This window comes from Choloepus didactylus, chromosome 8, assembly GCF_015220235.1.
Source record: "Choloepus didactylus isolate mChoDid1 chromosome 8, mChoDid1.pri, whole genome shotgun sequence".
Lineage (NCBI taxonomy): Eukaryota > Metazoa > Chordata > Mammalia > Pilosa > Megalonychidae > Choloepus > Choloepus didactylus.
In genome coordinates, this window is record NC_051314.1 from 15,917,781 (window position 1) to 15,937,527 (window position 19,747).

General features: G+C 43.8%; 1 protein-coding gene across 1 annotated transcript in view; it reads right to left on the reverse strand.

Moving 5' to 3' along the window:
- Nucleotides 1-6,559: 6,559 nt before the first annotated feature.
- The window catches only part of EIF3L (eukaryotic translation initiation factor 3 subunit L), a 28,631-nt gene continuing 15,443 nt past the window's right edge, over nt 6,560-19,747 (reverse strand). Inside the window, exons 9-13 of the mRNA XM_037847042.1 lie at nt 16,639-16,793; nt 15,721-15,891; nt 14,389-14,886; nt 7,776-7,856; nt 6,560-6,779 (exon numbers count right to left, since the gene is read on the reverse strand). Of these exons, the coding sequence (XP_037702970.1) occupies nt 6,741-6,779; nt 7,776-7,856; nt 14,389-14,886; nt 15,721-15,891; nt 16,639-16,793 (944 nt within the window). The 3' untranslated portion in view covers nt 6,560-6,740. The remainder of the gene's footprint in view (nt 6,780-7,775; nt 7,857-14,388; nt 14,887-15,720; nt 15,892-16,638; nt 16,794-19,747) is intronic.

Below are 19,747 nucleotides of genomic sequence, written 5' to 3' on the forward strand. Positions count from 1 at the left end.
GACCAAACCCCCTTCACCTGACCCCACCCCCACCCCCACCCCATCTCTGTGCTCTGGCTGCTACAGCCTGTCAGGATGGCCCTCCTCCCTGTTGACTGCCTCTAAAATGTCCATTGCTAGTATGAAATCCTACACAGGCTTCAAGGCCCAGTTCAGACATCACCTCCTCTCTGAAGCCTTCCCTGATTCCCCCAGCCAGAAGCCACAGCTCCAGGACTTCTCATAGAATCCCTTTGTTAGAATCCAGCAGGTCCTAGAGGGCAAATCCTCGAAGATTTCCGAGGGCAATTAGAAAGGCGTGCCTATCCTGGAGGGACTAGCAGTTCAGTGTGGAAGACAAATACTTAACAGTCGCAATACACGATCGCAGGAAGGTGAAATAAGGGATGCGATGGAGAGAGGGGCAATGTGCTGCAGGTGTACCAGAAAGGAGTCTCTCATCATCTGCTCAGGAACTGAGGGTACACCCCTGAAGGCTGCATGGAGGAGGTGGCATTTGAACAGTTGCTCGCATCATGTGGCATTTATTTGTGCATCCGTGTCTCTCTCAACCGGGCTATGAGATCCTTAATAATATTGAAATCTAACTTTTACCGAGCACAAACCATATGCTAGACATTGTGTGCATGTGCATGGGTGTGTTTGAGTTTGTTGTTAACATGTATTCCCTCATTGGTTCCTCAAAACACCCCATGAACTCGGGACCATCACCTCCCGTTTACCAGTGGGGATACTTGAGGGTCTGAGAAGTTAAGCAGCTTGCTCAAGTCTACACAGATGTTAAAAGACGCAGTGTTGTGTCCAGTTCATTGCTGTAAATTCATTTGTGAGCTTGGTTAGCAAAAGCCCTCCCAGGAGCCCGAACTCCAGACGCCCCGACTACGTGAAGTTCTGGCCTGCAAAACCCCCAGTGCTGAACTGCCAGTGAGGCCAGGCTTGAGCAGCCTCCTGGGCCTTCTTGGAACTTTCCAGCTCACTTCCAACTGCAATAGATATTATTTGTATCGGGATTTTTCCAGCAGACCAGCAGGTTGATGTTTGGGTGCTGGTGAGTCACAGGAGGAGCTCAGGGGCAGAAATTTGGCAGGGAGCAGGGGGAGGAAGACTCGAGGGCCTGACCCGGAGGTGGGTCTGCATAGCAAGCCCACCATTTATGCTTTGACTGGCTTTAGGGGTGGCTGGGGGTTACAGTGGAGATGAGGAGGCTTGGAGCCCCCCCAGTCACCTCTCAGGGTCAACCTGGCCAGCTCTGCAGGTCAAAGGCAGGTGGAGTGGGGAGTGGTTTCCGAGCCTTCCTGACACAGGAAGGTCACTGCTCCTCTGAGGGCACATGACAAGGAAGGGGCCGGCAGATGAGCGATTTGGTTAACTGGAAGCTCAGGCCACCTCACAGGGATGTCAGACCCCAGAAAAGGACTGTTTGTCTCCTGCTTACCTGGCTGTCCACGCGGCACTGTGAGCGAGGCAGCACTTCCTGTCAGAAACAGAAAGTAAGCCTTTTCTGGTCGAAGCTTTTTCCTCTAAATAGAACAGAGGTTAGAGAAGGCATACCTCACCACAGGCAACACAATACAACTGGGACAAATATGAGTAAGACCTAACACCTGTGTCATACTTTTATATGTTTAAATGCTGATACTTACCAGGGCCCAGGGTGGCAGATGGGGGGAATCATTCTCTCCATTGGACCGACAGGAAAGCAGAGGCTCAGAGAAGTTAAGTGACAGGCCTGAAATCTCCCAACCTTCAAGTGGCAACCTCTGAACTTGAACCCAGCCCAGGCCCCCGCCAGTTCCCACCATGACCAGAGAATGAAGTCCAGTCTCCCAGGCTCACTGGCCCCAAGGAAAGACATGGGGTAGGGATGGGGGGCAGGAGAGAGGGAGCCAGCTTGATCTTGGCCAAGCGGCTGCATATGGGCAGGGTGGGGCCAGAAATGTGGAAAAGCCAGGTTTTTCAGCTGCAGGCTTGACAGGAATGTGAAAGCACAGGAACCGGGAGCATTTACTGTTTCCCATACCCTCGTCCTTCCGGAACATGTCAGGAAATGGCTGGTCAAGCTGAGGGCCTTCAACTCAGTGCACCCCGTCTCCCTCTGGGCTTCCTGACGCCCTTCCCCCACTCTGGAGGCTCCTGGCCCCTGGTAGCAGCCCACTCCCACTCTCTCCAGTCCACGGGCAGGCTGAAGGGGGCATGAGAGCAGAACAAGCACAGTTGTGGTTTTTCCACTGGCAAAAAGTTGTGCTGAAGATACATTTATTCATTATTTATGCATCCTGTGCCTCCACATTCCGGAAAGGGTTTAAGGCACACTCAATCACTTCTTCAAACACTATATTGCTTTATTCAGTCCTCCTTCACTCACTTCTCATGCATTTATCATTCACTCATTCATCAGGTTCTCTTGGGTCTTCATGGGTTCCTGGCCCATTTAGATCTTAGGATGTCATACAGAATTACAGAACGCAGGGTTGCAGCCCTCAGACGGCAGCTGGTCCCACTGTCCCCTAGTGCATGTGAGGAGGCAGTCAGGAGCCACCCAAGGTCAAGGGCTTCCTGGGAAGAGAATCCTCATCTCGGGCTGGCAGTCTGGCATCCAAGGAAGCCTGGGGGAGACATGGTTTGGACAGGAAGCAGCCCACAGCCACCAGAGGTTTGTCTAGAGGCGACGAACCAGCCTGGGGTCTGTTCGGGATTCCAGTCCCAGCTATTCACTGCCTCTGCCCAAACTGTTGCGCCCTGCACATCGCCACCTGGAGTTTGAGCTCCTCAAACTCACGTCTGAACCCACCTCTGGATCCACCCGCACATGCCCCCTTTCCAAACCTGCTTCCACCCCCACCCCCTACTGCAATTCTAGTCTCCACCTCAGAGAATGGCTCCACTGTTTAGCCAGCTGCAGAAGCCGGAGATCTGAACATCTTCCTGGCCTTCACATCCAGTTAACCGCCAAGTCCTGTCCAGTAGACGTGCTGTTCCGCACATGACCTTCCTGTCTCTATAAGGTATGATTCTGTGATTTCCAAGGTCCCGGACAGCTAATAATAATGGCTTTCATTCCCTAATTGCACACTATGGCCAGGGACTGTGCTAAGGACATAACTGGACAATTTCATCAACAGAACCACCCTGAGGCGGATGCTAAGCCCATTTTAAAGACAAGCAGAGTGAGCCATTGAGAGGTTAAGTAACTTGGCCCACAATCACACAGTGAGTATGCAGCAGAGCCAAGATTCAAACCCAGACCTGACCAAGCCCAAGCCCACACTGCTCTACAGCCACTCTTTTGGTAACCGGCACTGCCCTGATCTCCCCAGCATCCGAAAACACCACCTTTGCTCCCTTTAAGCCTGGGAGATTAGGAACCTGCTTCCTCCACTTGAAGCAAACTGGAATAAACCGCCCACCCCCACCCCACCACATCGGTGGCAGCAGCTGACGGCCCCGCATTCCTCAAGTGGTGCCAGGCGGAGTTCAGCTGTGCCTGCCCCTCTCACAAGGGCTGCTGGCTGCCCAGCACTGCCTCTGGACCGAACCCAAGCCACTGGGGATGGCCGCAAGCCAGGTGCCCACACACACTGGGTCTGTGTGACACACTGGGTCTGTGTGACCTTGGGCTCCGGAGATGCACCCGTCTCCCAGCAAGGGAAGAGTGCTGAGAGGCCGGGTCAAACATGACACATCTGACCTGGCACCCATTTTATGATGGTGAAAGGGGACTCTGACATGAACTAGGAGACTCTGGTGTTGAATTCAAAACAGGTTACCCCTGGGCACCACTCAAGTGGGTCTGAATTCCTCTGAGGCACTATTGCCCAATCGCAGGACCAGTGGTGGGTACAGCGTAAGACAATGCTGGTAGAGCTGATCTGGCTCTTTAGGAGGAATTAATGCAATCCACCCTCCCCACTGCCAGGGAACCAGGGTGTAGACAGGCTCTGTGGGTAAGAAGGGCTGGCTTGCAGGGGCCTGGCAACCACAACGTTTGGCTGGGTCCCAACTCTGCCACTCATTAGGACCCCCAGCAAGGTGACAGGTGAAGAAGTGCTTGGAACATATAACCGACAGGCTGCTTTTGTTTTTAATTCCTTTGGGAGGTGGGGCTGACACAGCACAGGCTTTAGAATTGAACTGACCTGTGTCTACCCTTCAGCTGTGGGAACTGGAACAAGTTCTTAACCTCTCTGGTGAAGAATGGTTTCCCACCTCACTCAGAATAAAAGTCACAGTCCCTTGAGTCCTCTACAGGGCCCTATGGATGACCTGATGCCCCATCCCTCCAGCCCTCTCCTCCTCCCACCCCGTCACTCACTCTGCTCCAGCCACACTGGCCTCCTCACTACAGTTCCTCAAACATGGGAAAAATGTTCTGGTTTCAGGTTCTTTGCATTTGCAGTTCCCTGCCTAGAATGTTCTTCCCTTAGGTATCTGCAATGTTTGTCTTCTCACCATATATCTGTGTAAATGACACCAATCAGTGTACAGTAACTCTTCCCCTTGCTAGATTTTTCTCTGCGACACAATGCCTTCCAACATACTAAATATGGTTTATCATCTGTCTCCAACCACTAAAATTCAAGCTCCATGAGGACAGGGATTTTATTTTATTCATTTCTATTTCCCCAGTGCCTAGCAGTGCCCAGCTGGCTCACTTGTACAAAAAGGATCCAGCTTTCTGTGCATAAAATCCTACAATGCACCTGATATGTAGTAGGTACTCAATAGTAAGTATGGGAAGAGTCGGAAAAGCTTATGAATTCAGAGTATGGGGGAGGAGGAAATACCTGGGCATCCATCACTGGCCAGGCACCTTACTGGATACTTGAATATCTCATTTATTCCTCCCAACCATCCAGTAAGGAAGTCAGGCTCTTCTTTCATTGTGTACATGAGGAACTGGGCTCAAAGGGGAAGTGAAGTGTTAGCAGGGGCTTCCATGCTGAGCCATAAGGTGCCCACATCAGGTACACTGCCGACTCCCAGGGTGAAGAATTCAACTTTGCACAGCTCCAACCATTGCCTGCCTTCAGAAGTCCCCATGATAAGCTCTGAGGACAGGCCTGGCTGCCACCTGGCAGCAGACTCTAACAGCCCTTCATGTACATGGCGTGTCAGCAAATGATATCACACTTTCATATCCATTGCCTTCCCATGTGGGGAGACAGAGCTTCATTTTCAGACAAGGTTACCAGTTCAAAGTCACACAGCAAATTAATGACACAATCATAACTCGAATTCTGGTATCATCCTTTTAAGTCAGTAACCCGTCTCACATTCTAAACTCCCTCATAACTAAAAAAACTCAAAGAATCACACACAAGGGAAGCACAAAGCCCTGCTCAAGAATTCACAGCAATCTAGTCATTTGGAGGAAAGGAGCAGCTTTACCTGGCCTGTCCTTCCAAATTCCACTACTCTGTCTCTTCCGGAGTTACACACACACACACACACACACACACACACATTAATTTTAGGGCTATGCTGTTTCACCACTTGCTGCCATCTTAGGGTAGGAACCTCTAAAAGCAAATTTGGGAAATAGAAGACCTGCTTCCTACCTACTAACTTGACTGTGGACAAGCTTTTTAACTACTTCATGCCTCACTTTCTCCATCAATAATATTAGGACACCAAGTCAACCTTTCTGAAGATTGAGATAATGCACAAAATGTGCTGACCTCACTGAGGGCTCCTGAATACAAAGTTTTAAAGCTCCACAAACACTTGCTCTTTGTTGGGTAGGCTGGGTGAGAGGTGACAGACTACGGGCTTCAGAGTGCAATTATCTGTAAACCTGTATTATCTGTACTTTGTTAGAAAAGATTAGAAATGGGCACTGAGAAGCCCACAATAAGAGTGGGCCACTAGATTCTGAGGGGCAGAAATGCTACCTCCGAGAAGCCAGTTGGATGGCACACCCTTGGCAGGGAGAAAGGAGACAGAAACGGGCCAAGCTTTGTGACTGACATGAAGATGCCAGGAGACAAGCAGTAACGTCAAGCTCACTCCGAGTGGGAGAGTCTGCACACAGAGGAATCAAGGCTTTGCCTTTCAAAGGCAGCAGGGGTATCAAAAAGAGAACACTGTTAGGAATCAGAAGACCTGGGCCAGCAGAGGACGGTAGGAAAAAGTAGAAGTTTGGAACCAAATCATGGCTTTTCTATAGCTATGTGACCTTGATCAAGTCACTACCCTGAGTTCTTTTTCCTCACCAATAAAGTGAGGATAATACCAAAACCAGGGATGGATAGTTTAATCAGTGTATGTGGACAGCTTTTAGCACAGTTCCTGGCAATCAAGTCCCTTACAGGTCCCAGCACATCCACTAAGAGGCCATGCAAATTACACAGGTCACTTAAGGCTCAGAGAATTCTTGAGATGCTCAAGTAAGATGCTGAATGAGAAAATGTCCAATAAACTGTATAGTGCTTTATGAACACAAGGGATTAAATAATTCAATTTAAATCCTGTTAACTGATGCACTGGGAGAAACCATCGTGACACATGGGAAATTACGTATTGATCCACAGATTCTTCCCAACAATAACAACATGAGAAATCTGGCTCCAAAGATCGTTTACTGAGATCCCCTTAAAACATTTCAGTCCTTAATTCAAATAAATTTCAACTCAGTTGACAGAGTGACGGGCTGATCTGAGTAAAGGCTTCATGGTGGCGAAAACAATGCCCACCTCCACAGTATCAGAACAGGTTCCTCACTAATGCAAGTGTGAATATACTCAAGGCCTCTGTCCCATCTTCTTCAGGGTTCGATTGAGCTAGAAGAGAAAGCAGAACAAAGTTAGACATGGGGTTTTCACCAGACTTTTTCCTACAATATGCATGCTGACTAGATCATAGGCTCCCCGCCACCCCTCTGAGGTCAGGGAGAAGTCTCTGGTGTGGGTGCGGTCCCCTCCAGGTGTGCACCCACTCCTGACATTCCCATGGCCCTGCACAGTTCATCTGGCTCACCCTCCTACCTCCCTTTACACAACACACACACACCCTATATTACTCTACTCATTCTCCAGAGTGGCCAGACTTGCCAAGGTTACTAGTCCCATTAGTGGAAGAACCACGACTCGAATTCAGACTTTTTACCCCTAACCTAAACTTTGTCCTTTCACAGAAAACAGGACCCTTGTTAGAAGACAGCCCAGCCCAACCCCTGACTGACGTCAGCTGGACAGCAGTGAAGCAGAACAGCACTGGTGTGACTATCCTGGGGGAGGAGCCTGGTGGCGTGGACCACAGCATGGCAGTGACCTCTGCTGGACAACTCACAGCAGGGGATGCAGTGGCTCCGGCTATGGCCACAAAAGGAGACTCACACCCTTGTAGCATTTGGCCTGACTCAGAACACCTCTCCTAGGGCAAGTCACAGTGTGCCGTCTGTTGAAACAGGCTTCCTGTGCTCCTCCTGCTGAAACTGGCCAGACCTGTCTAAGTGGAGAACAGCTGCCAAATGGGGAGGAATGGGAGGGCAGGAGCAGGCAGTGAATCCATCCATATTAGGAAATACCACGGAGGCAGGGAAGGAGAAATGGCCTCCCGCAGAGGGAGATCTTGGAAAGAGATGCTCCAGAGAAAGCTGATACAGCAACTCCTACAGGCCCAATCCACTCCCCAAACCCCAAGGAGACAGCCAGTCTAGCTCAGAAACTTAAAGGGCCAATTTTGGGTTTTCTTGAAAATAGACATGATAAATTAAAGAAGTCCTGCTCCAATTCCTGACCTCTGTCCCCAGCCAATATACTACACTACTCTCTCACCTCCTCGAATTTATGGATCTGACGGATGAAGAAATCCCCATAGCGCCTGGCGACCTTGGTGTCTGCAATGTGGATCATGTCCTGGGGGGAAAAGCAGAGTCAGACAGGCAGCAAGGTGGAGGGGTCAGGACCACCCAATCCACAAGCCTCCATTTATGGGCTGTACATAATATTGATGCTAAGTGCGAGATAAATCCCTATGATGCTCTTCAAAAGCCAAGGAAAACCACCAAAACCAAACAAAAACAGACCCTCTGGGAGAATATCACCAGTTAATAGTAATTCTTCTTTCTAGATGGCTTTTAGTTTCTTCTTGTTAATTCATTTTATTTTCTAGTCTTTTTCAATAAACATGAATCTTTTCATGTTTTTAACAACCTTTAAAACAAGGTTGTGTTCTCTATACTGCTGACAGGCAGCAAATTAGCTCAGTCTTTATATTTTGGGTTTTTTGCTCAAAAGATTTTGTGAAACACCATTTTACTTCAGAAAGCAGCATTTTTGCCAAAGACAAACCTGAACTGTATTAGAAGAAAAATAATCAAAACAAAAACATGCAGTTAACATTTGTTGATGTAAGGAGTTTAAATGTGTGACCAAACTGAATAAAAAAAAAATAGAAATGAATCCATGTGCATTGAGAAGCTATGGTAGATCAAACTGTCTGAAAATTCTTCCCTACATAATCTTACCATGCAAACTGAGTCTAAATCAGTAACATTATGAATTTAACCTGAATATAGCTTCATAGCAAAATATTATTTGCATTAACCAAATGCCAAGCTTGGGAGAACCATTTTATGACCCAGCAATTCCACTCCTAGGTATAAACCCAAGAGAATAAAAATACATGTTCACACAAAAACTTGTACATGAATGCTCATAGTAGCACTATTCACAATAGTAAAAAAGTGTAATCAATCCTCATGCCCATCAACTAAAGACTGGATAAACAAAATGAAGTGTGTATATACAATGGAATATTATTCAGCCATAAAAAGGAATGAAGCAGTGATACATGCTACAATATGGATGAACCTTAAAAACATTGTGCTAAGTGATTCAAGGGGCTAGACACAAAAGACCACACATTGTATGATCCCACTGATACAAAATGTCAAGAAAAGGCAAATCCATAGAGACAGAAAGTAGATTCATGGTTGCCAGGAAATGGTGGGAGAGGGCAACTGGAAGTGATCACTAATGGGTATAGAGTTTCTGTTTGGGGTGATGGGAACCTGTGGGAATTAGGTTAACAGTGACAGTTATAAAACACTGTGAATATACTAATAATCACTAAATTTTACACTTTAAAATGAAGTTTACGTTGTCAATTTTATCTTAAAAAAAAAACAAACCACATAACTGTCAAGAGAGTTCTGTTTCCATTAATATTTAGATCAACCCCACATGTGAAAATTAAATCTCCCTAAAGAATCAAAGAGCTAACCTGAGGATAAAAAACTATTTAAAGGAAAACGGAAACCAATGGAGGCAAGCAAAGCAGAGAAGCCCCTTCTGCTATGAGGCATATGCTAATCCTAGAAAACTTGGGACAAACCAAGGCCTGAACCAATCTAACAGAAGACCCTCATAAACTGGGATCCTAAAGGTTTACATCCTCAAGCTAAAGCAGCAGCAAAAATAAACTGCCATGGATGATTGTATGGTGTGTGAATGTATTTCAATAAAACTGAATTTAATTAAAAAAATAAAAAAATAAAAATAAACCACCACCCTAAGCCAAAGTTGCCAAATGGGGGGAGGGGCAAAATAGAAAAATGAGACCATCCCTGAGCTGTTACAGCCACAAGGGACTTCTAACAACCTGCAGCCTGGGACTGTCTCCTGGGTGGTCCAGGGGACCTCTGGCTGTAAGCTCAGTTTATGGTGGGCCCAGACCAAGAACATCCCCAGGTAAGCACAAATCCTCCCTACAGGAATGAAGATTCATCCTCGGCCTCAAAAATGGCAACAGTTTTTGAAGAGCAATGAACCATATGCAGAAAAAAAAAAAAAAAAAAATAACCAAGCACATAAGGAAACAAAGAAACAAGAAACGGAGCTGAAGAAATTAATTAAAGGATAGGATGACAGATCCAAAGAAATTGTCTTGAATAAAGAAACAAACAAACAAAAAAATGGAAAATACAGAAGGCTTTAAGAGACATGAAGCGCAGAGTGAGGTCTAACATACATTAAGTACAATTCCAAAAAGGGGAGAATGGGACAAAAATAGTGTCTCAAGAGGTACTGGCTAAGAACAGTCTAGAAAAGATGAAAGATACCAGTCCACAGATTTAACAGTCTGTCATAAATCTGTATCACAGTTCAAGTACGCCTGAGTGCTTTGTGAGGCTGTCTTTGTGGAGAAACAGAGCAGGTTGTTCTTCAAAGGAAGAACAATCCCAGCTTAAACTTAAAATCACCATTAGCAAAAGCTAAATCTCCTGGTTCTTCAACCTGCCTCTCCTCCTGAAAGGAAACCTCTGCTATGCTGTTCGTGTATCATTCCAGAAATAGCCCCACACACAGGCATATATGAATGTAAAACATTTATATAAATATAAATGTAAAACGAACACAAGAAAAACTTTTTTGTACCATTTACAGCCACTCAGCATAATGCAGACAGGAGAAGCCAGATGCAAAGAGTACTTACTGTAAAATTCCATTTTATAAAGCTCAAAAGCACACAGCACTAATCCATGACAGAAATCATGATAATGGTTAAACTTGGGGAGAGAGGGCAGAAGGTGGGCTCACAGGATGCTACTCATCTACTCAGCCTAACAGGTGTGAACAGTTGGTGAAAATTCCTCAAGCTGTATGCTTTCTATTCATGCACTTCAGAGTAAACTTTAAATATACATGTACTTTACATATACATGTATTGAGCCATTTAACTCTCACAACATCCAAAAATACAGGTATTAGAATTTTTTTTTAATAATTGTGGTAACATATACATAACACAAAAAATCATTTAACTATCTTAACTGGACAATTCTCTGACATTAGGTACTGTAACTTTCACCACTATCTATTTCCATCATCCCAAACCAAAACTCATACTCATTTAGCAATAACTCCCCCTTGCTCCCTCTCTCCAACCCCTGGTCACCACTATTCTGCTCTGTCTCTATGAATTTGTTTAATCTAAGTATTTCATATAAGAAAAATCATACAACATTTGTCCTTTTGTAGTTGGCTGATTTCACTCAATATATTGTCTTCCAGGTTCATCTAGGTTGCAGCATGTACCAGCGCTTCACTTTTTACAGCTGAAGAATCCACTGCAGACATACCATATTTTGTTTAAACCATTCGTCCGTTGATGGATACCCTGGTTGCTTCAGCCTCTTGGCTATTATGAATACTGCCACTATGAACACTGGTGTACAAATACCTGTCTCAGTCCCTGCTTTCAATTCTTTTGGGTTTATACCTAGGAGTGAACCTGCCGGGTCATATGGTAATTCTATGCTTAACTTTCTGAGGAACCATTAAACTGTTTTCCACAGTGGCCGCACCATTTTACACTCCCACTAATAATGTACAAGTGTTCCTATTTTTCCACATGCTCACCAACAACTGTTATTTTCAGTTTTTTAACAACAGCCATCCTAATGAGTATGAAGTGGTAGCTCATTGTAGTTCTAACTTGCATTTCCCTAATGGCTAAGGATGTGGAGCATCTTTTCATGTACTTATTGGCCATCTGAATATTTCCTATGTTGAAATGTCTATTCAAATCCCTGGCCCATTTTTTTGGGTTGCTTGGTTTTTGGCATTGAGTTGTAGGAGTACTTTATATATTCTAGATAGTAGATCCTTAGCAGATAAATAGTTCACAAATATTTTCCCCCATTCTGTAGGTTGTCTTTTCACTTTGATGAGTTTTTTTAATTTTGATGAAATGTTTCATCTATTTTTTCTTTTGTTGCTTGTGCTTTTGGTATAAAATTTTAAAATAAAAACCTGGTTCAACTAGTACCAACCTTGCTTCCATAGTATGCAAACCCTCTACTCCTATATATTTCCTTCCCTCCCCTACTATATTGTCTCTCAGAAAATATCTTTATATACTGTATGCCCACTAACACAAATTTAAAATGTTATTTTATACATGTGCCTATTAACTTATATGGGGCAGGGGGTGGTGATAAAATCAGTATACTCATGCCTTTCATCAAATTGAGGAAGTTTTCGGCCATTATTTCTTCAAATATTTTTTCTGCCCCTTTCCATCTCTTGTTCTTCTGGGACTCCAATGATGAGTATGTTGGTATGCTTAAGGGTGTTCCACAGGTCCCTCGGGCGCTGTTCATTTTTGTTTTTTTCTTTCAGTTCCTTACATGAGATAATTTCAATTGTCTTGTCTTCATATTCGCTGATCCTTTCTTACGCCTGTTCAAATCTGCTGCTGAAACCATCTCTTGAGTTTTTAATTTCAATTACGTACTTTTGCAGCTCCAAAATTTCTATTTGGTTCATTTTTAAATTTCCATCTCTATTTTGTTCAGATGTTTTCCTAACTTCCTTTTATTCTTGGTAGATAGACTATTTTAGTTCACTGAACATATTTAAGACAGTTGCTTTAAAGTCTTTTGACTAACAATTTCAATATTATGAGCCTCCCCAGGGACAGTTCCTGGCAAGTTTGTTTTTTCCTGTGAATGGGTCATACTTTTCCTGTTTCTTTGTGATTTGTAAATTTTTTTTGTTGGGTATTCTGAGTGTCACGTTGTTGTAACTCTGGGAATCTAGTTCTCCCACTCCCCTGTGATTGCTACGTTTGTTGTTTTGTTGTTAAGGCCTGGAGGGGTCTATTTGTGACTTTTCCAAACTATCTTTGCTCCCAGTTGAGGAATGTAAAGAGGTAAGAGGGGAAAAAAAGGTACTTCTTCTTTAAGACTCCTCTGCCATTTTTGCCCCAAGGGGGTTAAAACAATGGCCACCCTCAAGAACCGGCCCCCCAGAGATGTGAAGAAGCTAATCCAAAGCAATGATCAGTGGTCAGACCTTACACCACCAAATTTTGGAAGACTTGGTCCTTACAGGCCACTCTGGCACCAGCCAGCTACATCAAGAGCCTGGGATGCAGTTCCCATAGCTGCCTACCACACCAAAATGCAATGGTGTCACTGCACGGAGAGTGAAATTCACTGATGTTTACCACAGTTCATCAGCCTCTTCCTCCAGCCCTTCCCTGGATGCTACAAAGTGTGCTACTCGATTCCAGAGTTTCAAAAACATTGATTCAGACAGCTCCTGACAGTGCAATATTCTGATGGAGGGACTGATTCCTGGAGTTTCCTAGTCTGCCATTTCACATTCCTTCATAGGTTTTATCATTTTCTCCCCAATTTATTAGAGGAAGCACAGACAAATGATGGAAGTTGCCCAAGATCACAAAGCTACTAAGCATTTAAAGAAAGGATATGGACACAGTCTGGCTCCAGAGGAAGTGCTCTTGGCTATGCCCTGGGCAAGTATCATGTATCATTAAGCTGGGGGAAGGCATGTGCAGGACTCATGGGGCTCAGTTTTCTATTTTTATTTCAGTGTCATGTCATTTTTTTTTTTTTTAACCAGTTAAAAAGGGCAAGGCAAATAGCCCTAAAGACTAAGAAAATGATCAAATGAGAGGGAGGAGTTGTAACAGAGAAGTTAGGATTTAACAAATGATTATGGCTACTGAATCATTATATAGATATTTCTTTTTAGTTTCTAGTGTATTAAAACAGCCAGAAGGAAATACCTGAAATTATGGAACTGTAAACCATACTATACTTTGAAATTTGCTCTATAATTACCTGTTAAACTATATTTTGAAATTTATCCCTTTTCTGTATATTTATTTTACAATATAAAATATTTTTTAAAAAAAGGGTAATGGAAGAGGATTTAAGAAACACACGACATTACAACACCTCTCATCGCCGCCAATACCACCCTTATCTAAGCCGCCATGGTGTTCACCTAGATTACTGCTACAGTCTCCTTAAAGGCCTGCTTCCCACCTTACTCCTCTTTTTCCATCACAGCAATCAATCCTCCAAAGGCTTCCCAAAAGCTAAAGTATTTCCTACCCTCTCCTTTTCCTCCCTGACCTCTCTCCTCCTACAGCTTCCTCACTGAAGCCACTCCAGCCACACTCCAGCTGCCCTGCATACACACTGGGCTCGCTCCACCCAGGGTCCGGGTGGTCCTTGCGTAACCGTTCCCTCTGCCGGGATGCTCTTCCCCGATACATGCTGGGTTAACTCTCTCATCTCCTTGAAGTCTTTGCTTAAATTTCACTTTCTCAGAAAAGCCCTCCTGAGTACGTTATTTAACACTGCCTCCGGTGCCACCCACCACCACTACCTTACTCTGAAGTACTCAGCAATTTCCAACCTACTACATAGTTTGCTTAATCACAATTTTTATTATTTACTGTCTACTTTCCCTCAATAGAATATAGGCACCACAAGGGCAGGAATCTTGGTTGATTTTGTTCACTGATACATCCCAAATACCTAGAACAGTGCCTGGAAGATAGTGGCTACTTGATAAATATTTGCTGCCGAGTGGATGAACAGAGAGTGCCCGGAGAACCTGCCCATACCTTATCGATGTAGAAGTCAACCTCGGAGGCTGACTGAAATTCGCCATCTAGAGCAGAGATGCCGCTGGTCCACACCAGGTTCTTCATTTTGTGCTTGAAGACAAGAAGCTGGATACGGAATTCCTGCTCTGTGAGGTCCAGGAAGCCGGCCAGCTTGGCCACGGGCATGGTGGTGTAGAGCTTGAGGAAGCTGCGGATGGTTGAGAGCTGGGCCTGCTGCTGCACTTCATCAGAAAACACCTTCAGCTGCTGCAGGAAAGGCTCCTTATGGTAGTTGGGGTGCACGTTATCATAATTGGGCACCACAGGTGACAGGAATTTGGGACAGGAGTAGCTGAAGAGTTCCTCATAGACCTGTGGGTCACCCTTCTGCATGCGCAGCATCTTGTCCCCATATTTCTCCCGCAGCTGGAGGTGAATGCTCTCATCGATACGCATCGGGTACATGGTGAGGGCGATGGCCAGCAGCGCGTGCATCTGCTCATTCTGTTTGTTAATCTGTGGGTGGGGTGGAGAGAGTGTTGAAGAAATTGGGGTAAGGTGAAATGAAATGAAATGGACTTTCTGAGGCCCCCAATGGCCACATGGTTTCACCATCCTCTGTGGTACACTCTAGACAGATCGTTGACCTCCCCCTTTCTCATGCACTTTCCCAATGTCTCTTCCAATACTCCCTCTGCTCTACTGAGCTTCTGTCTTAGTTCCAGGTCCATCTTAGTTGTCACCTATGTTCTTTATTAGTCCTCTCTTATCCTCTCCAAACCATTCCACGTTATCACTAGCAGGTCAATCCTCCCATACCAGTTAGCATCACCCAGAAAGCTCTGATGGTACCTCAATGCCTACAGAACCAAGACTTTACCCAGGTAATCAGGTTATCCCAGAATCTAATACCCAGATTTCCCACTACTCTCCTGCCCTCCAGCCATAATGGCTGATAATGCTGCAACATCACCATATTCCCAAGTCTTGTGGCCTCTGCTCACGTTGTTCCCTCTGTCTAGAAAGTGCCTTCTCCCAATTCTATGCATGACATGCTGCTTGTAGTATCCACACCCAACTCATTTTTAATATACCCTACAAACTCTGAATAAATAAAAGTAGGGCACTGAGCCCCACTGGCGAATGAAAATGAAACAAAAGATAGTGCCCTAACTGTCACGGTGCTCATGACCTAAGCTAACAGGAACAGTAACAGGAACCCTTAGTTCATCGTCCCAAGATAAACAAAAAAAAAAAGGGAAATTTTGGACAGGTTTACGGAAAACTGATGGCACAGATGCCAAGGGGTTAGCTGATTAGAAAGGGGATAGCCTGCGACAAAGGCCTCACCATCTCATACTTGTATGTAGTCCTCTGGAACATGCTCTTTGTCCTCTGGATGTAGAGAAGGATATTGGCAAAGACCCGGATGGCATCTTGGTAGCGACGCATCATCAAGTATGCAAAGCCAACATAATAGTACGTGGTGACCTGGCACTCGGGCACGCGGGAATACATGCTCTGGGGAAGCAGGAGAAAGAAGCACCCATGAGTCCTGAGACCAATTCATCCCAACAGGACCTGAAGGTTGGTGGGGTGTAAGGTTAGCTAAGGTGGAAACTCTGAGAGCTCCCCCTGCAGAGGCCCTGAACTATCCTGAACTACTGGCTTTGGAATCAGAGGGCCTAAGTACAGATCATACCATTCACTGATGAAGCTATAATTTGAGGCTTCCATTTTCTTAGATGTAACAGAAAGGGACTGAGCTAGATGACCCCTAAAACCTCTTCCAGTTCTAAAATCCTCTAAACCTCAGTTCCCTATTCTTTGCTTTCCACTTCCTTGCTTTGTCAAATAAATCCTATAAAGGAACAGACAGAAAGATACACTCACCGACACAAACCAAATGCCAAATAAAAAGTACCTATTTTCTCTCTGTGGCTGGGAAAAACCACTGCAGCTAACCATGTATCAATATCTATACTATTTTAGAACTAATTCTTTTGTTAATTCTTTAAGACCAGCAAACCCTAGACAGTGAAATTATGCATTACTCTTTATTAAAACACTACTGAATACTTTAAAAGTATTCTTAAAGAAACCACCTCACCCAGGTCCAGATTTTCCTTAGTTTCCCCAAGTTTATTCTTAATTTTCAAATGGCCATGGGGAAGAGTCCTCTCTCCTCCTCCTGAAATTTGCCTAATAGATCAAATCTTCTCTCAAAGCAAATGGTCATTCTGGGGCATTGGGAGGATGGGCCATTACCTTCTTGTTCAGTTCGATATTCTCCAGCACCTTGATGGCCTGGTAGTAATCCCCCAACAGGGAGTGCAGGCGCAGAAGCCCCACCAGGCTGAAGTAGCCAAGCATCTTATAGAGGGAGTGCCGTCCATACTCTCCAGCTACACTCTCGGGGTCACCTAGAGGGACAGACATGGAACACATTAGCAAGGCACAGGTAAAGGAAAGCAAGCCTCACCTTTGAGCATCACTCAGAAAACTCTTCACCTGCTGCCAGCTACTAAAGTTTCCTTCATCAGGGAATAACTCTGCCTCCAAAGGAATAAACAAACAGTAACAAGATGCCTGGTCTGAGGCTAATCTTAAGTTTACCAACAGTGGCTTACAGAATAGGAGTTGATTTTTATTTTTCTTTCCCAAGACACCTGACAATATGAGAGACTCCCCTCATCAGTAAGATACTCACTAAGGCCCCTACTTTCAGAAGTCCATGAGGTCAAAGCTATTTTCCTAAAAAGAATAAGATGCTATTTGCTTTTCCCACTGAGTTGACATTTGTACTGATAATGCAAAAGTAATGGTGTGTTCCCTGCTACGTGACACCTGACTCCCAGGGGCGTAAACCTCCCTGGCAATGCAAGATATGACTCCCAGGGATGAAACTGGACCCCACATTGTGGGATTGAGAACATCGTCTTGACCAAAAGGGGGATGTGTAATGAAACAAAATAAAGCTTCAGTGGCTGAGAGATTTCAAATGGAGTCGAGAGGTCACTCTGGTGGACACTTTATGCACTATATAGATAACACTTTTTAGGTTTTAATGTATTGGAATAGCTAGAAGTAAATACCTGAAATTACTAAACTCCAACCCAGTAGCCTTGACTCTTGAAGATGATTGTATAACAGTGCAGCTTAAAAGGGGTGACAGTGTGATTGCGAAAACAATGTGGATTGCACTCCCTTTATCCAATGTATGGATGGATGAGTAGAAGAATGGGGACAAAGACTGAATGAAGAATGAGGTGGGATGGGGGGATGACTTGGGTGTTCTTTTTTACCTTTACTTCTTATTCTGATTCTTCCTGGTGTAAAGAAAGTGGTCAAAAATAGACTGGGGTGATGAGGGCATAACTATATGATGGTAATGTGAACAGCTGATTGCACACCATGGATGACTGTATGGTGTTTAAATATATTTCAATAAAACTGAATTTAATTTAAAAAAAAGGTAAATCAACAATGGGGGGAGGAGGGGAATGGAATGTTTTAGATGTTCTTTATTTTAATTTTTATTTTATCTTTTGGAGTAACAAATATGTTCAAAGATTGATTGTGGTGATGAATGCACACAACTATATGATGATACTGTGAACACTTTGAAGGACTGTACACTTTGAAGGATTGTATGTTATGTGATTATATCTCAATAAATTGCATTACAAAAAAAAGTAATGGTGAGTAAAACTGCTGACAACTTAGCAATCAGGCAGTGCACTGAACTGTACTAGCAGTCAATGTATTCTTCAACACTGTGCACTTGCAATAAGAGAACTAGCCACTTAATTTCATGACACCACTTTTACTTGAAAGAACAACTGATGCAAACTATAGTTATTCAGATTTGGGTTCTTGGTAAACATCTTTGATTTGAGTTAACAAAAAGACAACCCAATTAAAAAATGGGAAAAGGATTGAAAAGGTATTTCTCCAAAGAAGATATATATACAGCCAAAAAGCTCATGATGCTCAACATCATCAGTCATGAGGCAAGTGGAAATTAAAGTTATGAGATACCAGCTAACACCCACTAGAATGGCTACTAAAAAAAAACAAAACAAAATTAAGTGTTGGTGAGGATGTGGAAAAACAGGAACCCTTGTACACTGTTGGTGGGAATGTAAAGTTGGAGTAACCACTGTGGAAAACAGTTTGGTGATTCCTCAAAAAGTTAAACATAGAACTATCATATGATCCACAACCCTAATTCCATGTATCTATCCAAAGAACTGAAAGCAGTGACTCAGACAGGTATTTTGTACACCAATGTTCATAGCAGCAAATAGCCAAGAGGTGGAAGCAACGCAAAGGTCCATCGGCATATGACTGGATAAATAAAATGTCATTTATATATCCATTCAATGGAATATTACTCCACCTTAGAAAGAAATGAAGTTTTGATAACATGCCACCACATGGATGAACCCTGAAGAAATGCTGAGTGAAATAAGTCACAAACAAAGAACAGATACTGTTTGAGTTCACTTATATGAAATAGCTAGAAAATGCTAGCTACAAATAAAGACAAAATTGAGCACAGACTACCAGGGCAAGGAGTAAGGGAGAGGGAGTGGAGAGTTAAGACATACTGGTTATAGGATTTCTGTTCAAGATAATGGGAAAGTCCTGGTAACAGATGGTGTAAGGATAGCACAACTCCAATGAATGGTAGGCTTAGGTGTGGTTGAGATGGGAAAGTTTATGTTGTGTATGTTACCACAATTTAAAAAAAAAAAAAAGAGCAACTAAAGAGACAATGACAATTAAATGCAATACATGACCCTGGATTGGATTTAGTAACAGAGGAGAAAAGGCCCCAAAAGACATAGTTAGAACATATGAAAAAACTGGACTACACACTGAAAGCTTTATATCGATATTCAAGTTCTTGAACTTAACTGTATTTAAGGTGGTTACATAAGTGAATATCCTGGTTCTTAGTTAATATACAGGAAAAATTATGTGTTCAAGGAGGATGATTTATGTAACCTACTCTCAAATGTTTAGAAAACTTACAGATGAGTAAGTAGAATGATACAGCAAATGTGGCAAAATGTTAAAATGTGTGATTTAGTGGATATGGTTAACTGGGTAAGGGGGGATATGGTGGCGTTCTCTGTATGGGTTATTTTGTTTTGTTTTTTGCAACTGGCCTACAAGTTTGAAATTATTTTAAAATATAAACTATAAGGGGGAAAGAAAAAAGTAATGTAGTGAGCCTGTCATACTTCGAAGAAAAAAACTGACAGTACTTGTTACCAATGATAACCTTTGAGCTTTTAAGCAAAAGTTAGAATTTTTGAAAATTTGTATCTATCACGATGAGCTCAAGGGCTTCCCAATTAAGACTCGT